Source organism: Erigeron canadensis, chromosome 2 (assembly GCF_010389155.1).
Source record: "Erigeron canadensis isolate Cc75 chromosome 2, C_canadensis_v1, whole genome shotgun sequence".
NCBI lineage: Eukaryota > Viridiplantae > Streptophyta > Magnoliopsida > Asterales > Asteraceae > Erigeron > Erigeron canadensis.
Genome location: NC_057762.1, coordinates 39,080,893 through 39,091,482, shown reverse-complemented (window position 1 = coordinate 39,091,482; position 10,590 = coordinate 39,080,893). Strand labels below are relative to the sequence as shown.

The 10,590-nt window shown below is 34.7% G+C and overlaps 3 protein-coding genes across 4 annotated transcripts; 2 read left to right on the top strand and 1 right to left on the bottom strand.

Annotated features, from left to right (window-relative positions):
• The first annotated feature begins 262 nt into the window (after positions 1–262).
• Positions 263–2,238, top strand: LOC122588235. Its single transcript, XM_043760356.1, has 3 exons — positions 263–611; positions 797–1,042; positions 1,160–2,238. The coding sequence occupies exons 1-3, from the start codon at positions 263–265 to the stop codon at positions 2,236–2,238; spliced, it is 1,674 nt and encodes a 557-aa protein (XP_043616291.1).
• A 225-nt stretch (positions 2,239–2,463) lies between these two features.
• LOC122588234 (ATP-dependent DNA helicase pif1-like) lies at positions 2,464–4,107 on the top strand. Its single transcript, XM_043760355.1, has one exon. The coding sequence runs from the start codon at positions 2,464–2,466 to the stop codon at positions 4,105–4,107; it is 1,644 nt and encodes a 547-aa protein (XP_043616290.1).
• A 2,861-nt stretch (positions 4,108–6,968) lies between these two features.
• LOC122590075 (cold-regulated protein 27-like) lies at positions 6,969–9,618 on the bottom strand. 2 transcript variants are annotated; one of them, XM_043762408.1, is made up of 5 exons: positions 9,426–9,618; positions 8,558–8,752; positions 8,201–8,447; positions 7,933–8,036; positions 6,969–7,842 (listed from the first exon to the last, which is right to left on the bottom strand). In XM_043762408.1, the coding sequence occupies exons 1-5, from the start codon at positions 9,519–9,521 to the stop codon at positions 7,774–7,776; spliced, it is 711 nt and encodes a 236-aa protein (XP_043618343.1). In that variant the 5' UTR covers positions 9,522–9,618; the 3' UTR covers positions 6,969–7,773. The 2 variants fall into 2 exon arrangements, with proteins under 2 accessions (XP_043618343.1, XP_043618344.1); XM_043762409.1 differs by having other exon boundaries at positions 8,558–8,743.
• Positions 9,619–10,590: the final 972 nt, after the last annotated feature.

Genomic DNA, 10,590 nt, shown 5'->3' with positions numbered 1-10,590 from the left:
CTTTAGTGAAGTAATATAGGATGGCCAGAGAGAGATTTGAAGAAGACAACCAATAGAATTTTTCATTACGACTTATCGGTCGTAGGACCAGAGATGGTAGGCAGTATGATTTACCTACTGCAGATGAGGTTGCTGCTTTAATTGTCGGTGATATAGGAACGACCTTTGACAAAAGAGACATCATTATTCAAAAAAATAGCGGACAACTTAGACGGATAAGTGAGTTACATCCATTATACCTGCCCATGCAATATCCTTATTGATGCCATATGCTGAGGACGGTTACCGGACCGATATACCCCATAGAGAGGTGGAAGATGACGGTAGTCACATCAAGACTAGATCGCGAGTGTCAATGCGTGAATATTATGCATACAAAATTCAGGAAAGAGACAACGGATTTTCTTTATTACTAAATGCTAGAAAACTCAATCAGCAGTATATGGTCGATGTATATACCATGATTGAGGCAGAAAGATTATCATACTTTCGTAAGCAGCAGAAAAAATTTAGAGGTTCTAAGTTATCTACTATACAGGAGGCTCTAAAGAATGGAAATACAGACGGTTCAAGTGTCGGTAAACGCATAGTCTTACCATCATCTTTTACAGGTACATGAAACTATGCTTCTTTTCCAATTAAATTAACTTTTGGTTTAACTTATGTTGACATTTTATAAATAAGTGTCTAATTTTTCCAACAAAATTTACACCAGAATATATTTCAATCCTTTCTTATTTCAAAGTAAACGAATAACTTTAATAAGTAAAATTGTAAATTGTTTGTTTTTTTCCAGGGAGCCAGCGATACATGGTCCAAAACTATCTAGATGCAATGGCTTTGGTTAAAGCCTTTGGGTATCCTGATCTGTTTTTGACATTTACATGTAGCCCAAAATGGCCTGAAATTCAAAGGTATCTTAAAAACACTAAGCTAAAACCAGAAGACAAGGCGACATGTATCGCAAGGATGTTCAAAATTAAGCTCGAGCAGTTTATCAAAGACATACATAAGGAACATATTTTTGGCCAAACACAAGCAAGTAAGATACGAATATCAATTAAAACATTTATACGATTTCTTTTCTACATAATGTATATTTAATCCAAAATACATATCATATTACAATGCACTCACAAACATCTTCTTAACGACACAGTTGTATACACCGTCGAATTCCAGAAACGAGGACTTCCCCACAGTCATATATGTATTTTCCTGGAACAACAATGCAAATTACCAACTGCAGAAGACATTCATAAGGTAATTTGCGCAGAGCTGCCTGATGAAAAGGAAGACCCTAAGTTGTTCCGCCTGGTGACTCAGTTCATGATGCATGGTCCTTGTGGCAAATCTAACAAAAAGGCTCCATGCACAGTTAAAGGAAATTGCACCAAACACTTCCCGAAAGATTACAACGATAAAACAAAGATTGATGACGATGGTTTCCCAATTTACAGAAGACGGAAAGACGGGAGAGAATGCATCAAAGGAAAAATACCTTTGGACAATCGATATGTTGTTCCTTACAACCCTTTTCTATTGAAGAGATACGAGGCACACATAAATATAGAGTGGTGTAACCAAATTGGATCTATAAAATATCTGTTTAAATACATCACCAAAGGAAATGATAGGGCTACCCTTGCCGTCACCACAGGAGATGTCGATGAGATAGACTACTACTATGACTGTCGGTACATATCTGCATGTGATTCTGTATGTAGAATTTTTGCTTTCGATATTCATTACCGAAAGCCAGCTGTTATGAGACTTCCTTATCATTGTGAGGGAGAACAGAGTGTTACATGGGATGAAGAAGTTGCCCTTGATGAAGTAGCAACTAAACCGTCAGTGAATGTATCAATATTTTTGGGTTGGTTTGAATGCAACAAAAGATATGATCTTGCCCGTACACTGTCATATGTTCAGCTACCTGAACATTTTGTATGGGATGCTCAAAAATACAAATGGAAACCAAGATCAGGGCCTAAGAGTATTGGGAGACTACATCATTGTTCACTATCAGCAGGCCCTCTTTATTACCTGAAAATTCTCTTAAACAAGGTCAAGGGACCAGAAAGTTATAAAGATATAAAAACGGTTAATGGCAAGTACCACGAAGAGTACAAAGATGCTTGCTATGCTCTTGGATTACTCGATGATGATAGGGTGCTATTAAAGAAGCAAGTCAGTATGCATCGGGAACATATCTCAGAACTTTATTCGCTACCATGATTGTCACAGATTGCTTAACAGAACCTCATACGGTATGGAATGCAACTAAAGATATCCTTATTGAAGGGATTCTTCACAATCAACGTATTATACACAAATGGCCAGGTTCTGTATACTTCTTTATTTGAATATTCTCATGAACGTCAAATATATCATTTATATTTCATGGTGTTTAATTATATGTCGATAAACTTTAATGGAATTTTACTCCCTACACACGCAGAGATGATACTTGATGTCGATCAACTTCAAAACTTAGCTTTGAAACAGATAGAAATGATACTACAAGCCAATGGGATGTCATTGAAAAACTTTGGAAGCATGCCTTTACCCACAAACACTGATCTTTTTGAAGGATCTACAAACCGCCTCATGCAAGACAAACTTTCTTACAGTAAGTCCACAATGACGGCTGAGCACAACAGGTTGTGTACTTCTCTAACGGCTGAACAGAAGCAGGTTTACAATACCATTCTATCTTCTGTTGCGGCAAACAGTGGGGGTGTATACTTTTTATACGGATACGGCGGCACCGGTAAAACCTTTGTTTGGAAAACTCTGTCTGCTGCTTTAAGATCCAAAAGAAAAATCGTTCTCAACGTAGCTTCAAGTGGCATTGCTTCACTGTTGCTAAATGATGGAAGAACGACTCATTCGAGATTTTCCATTCCAATAAACATCAACGAAGATTCCGTTTGTCACATATTGCCAGATAGTTGGTTGGCTGAGTTAGTGAAAGAAACAAGCTTAATTATTTGGGATGAAGCTCCCATGATTCATAGACACTCTTTCGAGTCTCTTGATAGAACATTTAGAGACATACTGAAAACCGAAATGCCATTTGGTGGAAAAGTTATTGTTTTTGGTGGTGATTTTCGGCAGATTCTTCCTGTTGTACCCTGTGGTTCCAGAAGTGAAATTGTCAACGCTTCACTCAAATCTTCGTATATTTGGGACTTTACTACAGTTCTCAGACTTACATTTAATATGAGACTACAACAAGGCTCAAATACAAGACAACAACAAGAAATAAAAGAATTTGCTGAATGGCTTCTAAAAGTTGGCGATGGAAAGCTTTCTGAACCAAACGACGGGGAGGTAGAAATAGAAATCCCAGACGACCTCCTAATCAAATCTACCCATGATCCGTTGAGTGACATAATTGAATGCATATATCCTGAGTATGTTGCTAGGTTGTATGAACCAAAATACTTTGAAGACAGGGCGATCCTTGCACCAACACATGAAACGGTCAATCTGATTAATGACACGATGTTGGCAACACTTACGGGTGAACAGAGGGAATACCTCAGTTCGGATTCAATCTCTCAGTCAGATTTAAACCCAAACATGAGTCCAGATTTATACTCTACAGACTTTCTAAATAAAATAAAGATGTCAGGCCTTCCAAATCATAAACTGACTCTCAAGGTGGGTACCCCTGTCATGTTGCTCAGGAATATTGATCAGCAACAAGGTCTTTGTAACGGTACGCTATTACAAGTTAAAAGACTTTGTGAACATGTTATCGAGGCAGCAGTTATTTCAGGCAGTCATGTCGGGCACATAACATATATACCACGTATGAAAATGACAAGTTCAGATAAGAAAATGCTTTTCCAATTTCAACGAAGACAGTTCCCTCTTTCCATTTGTTTCGCAATGACTATTAACAAAAGCCAAGGGCAGTCGTTGGAAAATGTGGGCCTTTATTTACCTAAGCCAGTTTTCACTCATGGCCAACTATACGTTGCAATGTCGAGGGTTAAAAGCAGGAAAGGAATGAAAATCCTTATTTGTGACGAAGATGGACACCCAACCAATCATACAATCAACGTCGTTTACAAAGAAGTTCTTCAAAACCTGTGACAATTTTAACTCTAATAACTCATTTACTTATCTACTTAATAAAGTTGAGTTATATTTTTTTTAAACTTTGATTAATATATTTTGAGGCTACCCGTCCAATGGACGGGTTTGAACACTAGTATATATATGTACAACTATGATTTAAAAAATGGGGTTTAAGGGAGGGTCTCCATGTGTTGTTACGGGAGGACCTTACCTAGTTACCTCTTCTCTTTTTCTTTTTTTTTTCTTTTGAATTTTTTTTTTTTAATTTCTAAGGCTTCACGGCTCTGCTTCCCTTCAAAACAAATTGCATCTTAGATCCTATACTTACCAAAATTTATTAGGTTTTTTTCCCCTAAAAAACTCTACTTTTGTACCTTTTCCACATCATTTTTCTCCTTTTCAAGAAATTGAAAGTTCTATCTACTTACCAAAATTCATGTCGTGATTCGACAGCAAGAGATTTAACATACGTTTTTTTAACTGGGTTTACACTAAAGAGCTCAAAGCAGAAATGTTTATTTCAAATACCCGATGGTAGAAAACCCCCTATTATCCGTCCGAAAATACGACGATTAATACGGTAAACTCTTACATCCTCCAAGATCCGAACCTGATATGAAACCCAAACCCCTTCATCGGGAAACTACCTTCCAATTGTTAGACTTTTATGAGCTAGATATCATTATAGCTGGGACTCATTTAATTGAGGCGATATTGTTTATGTGGCCATTAAGTATGGATAGTGAATTTGATTCATATATTGGTTTTTTAATTAACTATTTAAGGATATATGACTAAAAAAGGTAATAGGATCATCATCTTATAACCAAAGGGGTTGATTTTTATACTGCAGACTTTTATTCTTATACTGCATAAAATTGGTTATGACTACTTTGCCCATATTAATTAAAAAATTTTAAATTAGTAACTATTTTACCCATAAAATTAGTTTTACCCTTTTCACTCTCATTTATGCCTTTTACTTTTTCTGGCAACGAACATTTAATCACGTTTATTGCTTATTATTTTTGGAATCCATGATATTTTGAGCTTTGGTACTTGTCATATAAAACTCTATTTTCTCTGATATTGTGGTGCCCATAAACTGTTTGATATAAGTCCTATGATAGATTGGTGCACATATTGTAACTGAACTAGTCACAAAAGATTTTAACTACTTGCTACTATGAAAAAAATATAAATTATAAATGCAGTAACAATAAAGATCAACATATGTTATTTGAGTTTGAGAAGAAATACTAAACAACAACTCATTAAATTACTTGGAATGAAAGATAATACTTTAAACCAAGAAAGTGATATTGTCTTGCAAGTTCAAAACTACGCCATACATGACCAGTTGCAAAAATTCAACACACAATTGAAAGAAAAAAATAACATACAACCAAGAAAGTGTTTGTTTTTAAAATCCAACGATGACCAAAACACAATAGCAACCCAAAACATTGGCAAAAGCCATGTGCCAAGTTAAAGTCAACCTAGCTGATATATAGCTTCATATTTGACCATCACATCCTACTCGAACAAAATATAGCTTCATATTTGACCATCACATCCTACTCGAACAACATAGAATCACCTGAAATATTAGGACAGACATTTAAATCAAGCAAGTCGTTCTCAAGATGCATATAACTAAATCCCTCGAACATTTCACATCTACTCTGAAATTCACAAGTAGAGCTTAAAGGGTTATGTGCTTGTAATGATTCCACGTGCTCAAACCTAAACAATCTAACATTAATTAAATGAGTATGTATGTCATTAAGCTTTGCTCAATGTCATCATGAATAACAACAATTTCACGACTATTAATAAGATGATATGAAAAAGACAAATAAAAACAATACCAATTTTTAATATGATCAACATAACTTTTAGGCAAAAACTCACTTGCGAATTTAAAAAGGACACATTTCAAAATAAGAAAGATATATAACAATCAAAATAAACTTTATCTTGCAAATGAATATAAAGATTATATAAAAATTAAAAATATATAAAACTCACATACACAACACGCATATTTTAGGAGATATTGACTTCATTTATAATACTCTTAAATGTGTGACTCATGTCACGTCATATCCTTACAAATTCTTATACATAAATCCTTCAAATCATATAACTTTATATCCAATCAAACAAACATCCTTACATGTCCTTTTACCTCCAACTAAAAACAAAAATATATTAGGCAAGGACAAGTAAAAGCATCTTTAAAAAAATCATTAGTTTTGGACAAGCTTCAACGACAAAGAATATCCAAGAACACCTAAGGACGCCTAAAGGCACCCCATTGAAGATAATCTCATGTTAAAATCCCATAAAGTCAAAAGTTAGTTTGAGAACATCATTTCCCAAAAAAAAAAATAAAAAATCTCAGCTATACATTTTCCCATATCTCTTTTTTGGTACGGTGTTTTATATTTTGTTTGTTGTTTTTTGAAGTTTTTATGTGTTAGAAAATAGATGTATACGATACGGCGCATTTAGAAATGGTTTGTATATGAAAAGAGTACTTGTACTACTTGCTCGGTTTCTCTTCCATCAAACTAAACTTTTATATTCGTCACTCATGGTGTAAAAGGAATAAATCTATCTTGCCAGTAATGTAACCTGGAATACCTAAATGGCTAAATTTGTTTGCTGACTTTGATCTAAAATAATCTTCTTTAATAAAATACTTAATGATAAGTTCAGAATAGGAAAATATGAGCTGTAAGCAGTATTAGCTTCGATGGAAGATAAACAAATACGCAAAATTTAAAATTAAAAAGTACACCATAAACAACGCACGATATAAAATACATTATGCTACTTTAGAATGACGAATAACAATGTAACAAGTACTGTGAAACTGAACTCGCCCTTGATTTACTTGCTAAGCTTTTACAACTTAAGTCCTTCTCCCTCAATCTAGTAACTACTGTGAAACTGAACTCGCCCTTGATACCACATTATGGTTGATCATGCCCAAGATCAAGGCAATTATTAATTGCAATTACAAAACATGAGATGCCTAAAACGAGTTTAGGAGAAGGAACCTACTTCAATCTAGTAAAAGACCCAACTAGTATGCCTGTGAATAAGATGTAGGGCCTAACTAGTATTCCCGTGAATAAGATGCCAAAGTCTATTACTTAAGTCTGCAGATTCCTTGCTCGCCTAGACGATTATATACCCAAACTACCATTGCCAAAGCAAAAAATTACTAGCCAGCAGAAACAATTGTTTGATATAAACTACCAAACTAGTTTGATATAGATATCAATTTAGCTACCAACAATAATTAATGCTCCTGTGCTGCAGGTCAATTACATCATGAAAACCGTAGGCACAGTGACAAGAAAGAAAAGAAAAGAACAAACCAATCTATGAGCAACCTAACTATCTCGAATTTCCAAGTCCAAGAAGAATATCCTTGTGATGAAATTTTTATCCATCTTCTTGTAATCATCATTTACAACTTTACTATCTGTTCTTAGCACCATCACCCACTTGGACTTTGTTAAGATGCTAAAAAACAGCTGTCGATATAGAGCTTAGCGTGGGTTAATAATCTCCAGTTACGGATATATGAATTGTCATCTGGAACACCTCTCATTTGTGATCCTTTATTACCAATAGCTACTATGGGAACTGGCAAGTGATAAGCCCTTACTTTTTTTCAGGAAGAACATATGTATCGTTGATTTCAGTTGCAGCAGAGGTGCAAAATGGAACAACCTGATAACATAAAGATATAAGAATGAGGGACTTCACAGCAACGTAACTTTAAAAACGCCATATTTGTTATAAATCGCCTTTGCAAATTACCTGATCATTGACAGCAATTCTAGAAGTTCTCGTCCGTTTTTTGCTGCGCTGTTTCTTTTCCTTTTCTATTAATGTGTCTTCAACAAAATTTTGACCTGTGACCTCTGAAAATAACCAAATTATAGAAATTGGTGATATTGATATCACCAGTCCTCCACCAAATATTTGAGACGAGTGCATAAGATACAGCATGCACTAATCAAATTAGTAAATCAATATTATACATAGAAACATGCTAATTGCTATAGTATAAGCATCTTAGAAGTACCTGAATTACTACTACCCGATTGTTGATGCAACCGAGAGTCAGGTACAGGACATTGCAGTAACGTTTCAGTTGAGTATAGCCTTTTTTGGTGGGAAAGGAATGATATATCTCCGTGCTTGCACCCAGTAGTGAAATGCTGGATCCATGGATTTCCAGGAGAAAGTTTGGGTCGATTTGTATCCTTTGGCTGTGAATTTTCTCTCATAAAGTTTTTCTTTGACCAACAGCCACCCTGAAGAACCTTAAACTGACAAATAAATTTGTCTCAGACAGGTACATTTGAATACCGGGACTTCTGAGAAGAAATAAATATACAATAACAATAGTATAGAAAGCAGAAAAGATCGGATTATAAACCTGGCCAGACGGGATATAAGCGTTGGGATGGTTTTTCCAAGATGAAATTGCATCTGATGAGCAGGTTTTTTGCGTTTGACAACTTTGCATCTCCAAAGAGTTATATAACTGGTCAACAAATGACGCTTCTATTGACTTCAGATATAAACTATGTTTCTCGTTGGTCCATTCTGATGATTCTCCCCTCTGGGATTCCTGATACAACAAGCGTTAGCGAGCAGCTCATATTGTACACATACAGAATTAAAAAACAAAAAGCATTCGAGCAAGGAAAACACGCCAGTTGATCAGAGTTTACAAAATCAGCCGTTTAACAATGGGTGATTATATGTACACAGTTATGATATTTATCCATGGCTCTCCACATTTGACTACCGACAAGACTCGTCGGCTTTACCATTTCCACACCACACACTCCGTTGAACAAGATACACCTCATTCAGACATCTATTTCAAACCAACACCTATTCTAAATTCTTAGTTCCTTATGTGTAATTGATTATTTTAAGAACATACAAAAAAAAGCGACCTAAACAAACACTAATCTATTTTATCTATAAAATCGTATTATTAATAAGCAAAAACCTGATCATGCTCTATTTTCAAACTTCCAAATACAAACCTTATTATCCTAGCAGCCAAACACACCTTAAGAGATCTACTACAGCACAAATTTATTGCAATTAAACAATCATAACAACTAGTATAATAATACTATTAATTGACAAACACCTTAATTATACCTAAAATTATAACCATATTAGATCTTATATAATTATAAACCACAAATCCAACATATACATACATGATACATACATATATATAATTAAACATGAAATGAAATGAAAACAGAGAGAAAAGTGACTACCATAATTGAACTCTCTTCCTGTTCTACAAAATCACTGCTGGTCATCTCAAACGTGTCCATCACCGTAACCGTCGCCGCTGAAAGTTTTCCGTTCATATTTCGGTGAAGAATTTGTTTACACGAATCTATATATATAAAAAAATATCGAGAGAGAATAAAATCGCTGTAGATTTGGATTTTTTTTTTTTTTTAGAAAAAGAGAAAAAGTGCGTTCTGTGGAAGAGAGGGGGATAGGAATAAAACGTGCCAGGTGGCAGATGCTTTTACAGGTGTGATGGAATGATGATGGAGCCACGTCATATTTTGTCCACGTTGGCAGTTAGATATTTTTTCCTTGCCGTTGATCTTTATTTTTGTCATCCAGATATTTTGTGATCGAAAATATCACACTAGGGTGTTTCTTCTTTTATTCTCATCCCATGATTCTATTTACTTATTTGCCCATGAGGTTCTAGATATTTATATATATACTAAAAACCAACTGGTTTTTTATAAGTTTCTATGCACATGATACAACTACACGTACATGCAACTTTGAACTCTTTTTCTTTTAAACCCTTAAAGATTTTACCTTTTACATTTAAGTCCATCACCTTTTACTACTTCACATTTTAACTCCCGAAAGTTTTATCTTTACTTTTTAACCCCCAAAGTTTTTTCCTTTTACAGTTTAGTCCATCAACTTTTACGTCTTTACCATTTAACCCCCTAAAGTTTTTATATTTTATATTTTAGCCTATCAATAAAATGCTTTATTGTTACAATGTCAAATAAATGTTTGTTGGTGACTTTATCAAATTTGTACCAAAACATTGTCATCTGAAAAGATAATCTACTTGAGTCTCGCCGCAAGGTGTGTAATATAATCTGCGACAATGTGTTTAAGCTTAATGAATCATTGTCCACGACGTTACTATAAAAGCTCCGCGGCAACGCGCGGGTGTTTATTTCTAGTTACTATTCTATGTCTTAAGTATAAATTATGACATAACAAGTCACCCGAAACCCGTTAAGACACGAATCTATTCAGGTCAAATACGAACACGACCATAAATCATGTCAATTTTTTCTAAACACGAACACGACACGATAATTAATAGGTGCCCATGTTAACACCTATTTTAATTCTTAACTAATTCTTCAAAAAATCTTTAACGATACAAAA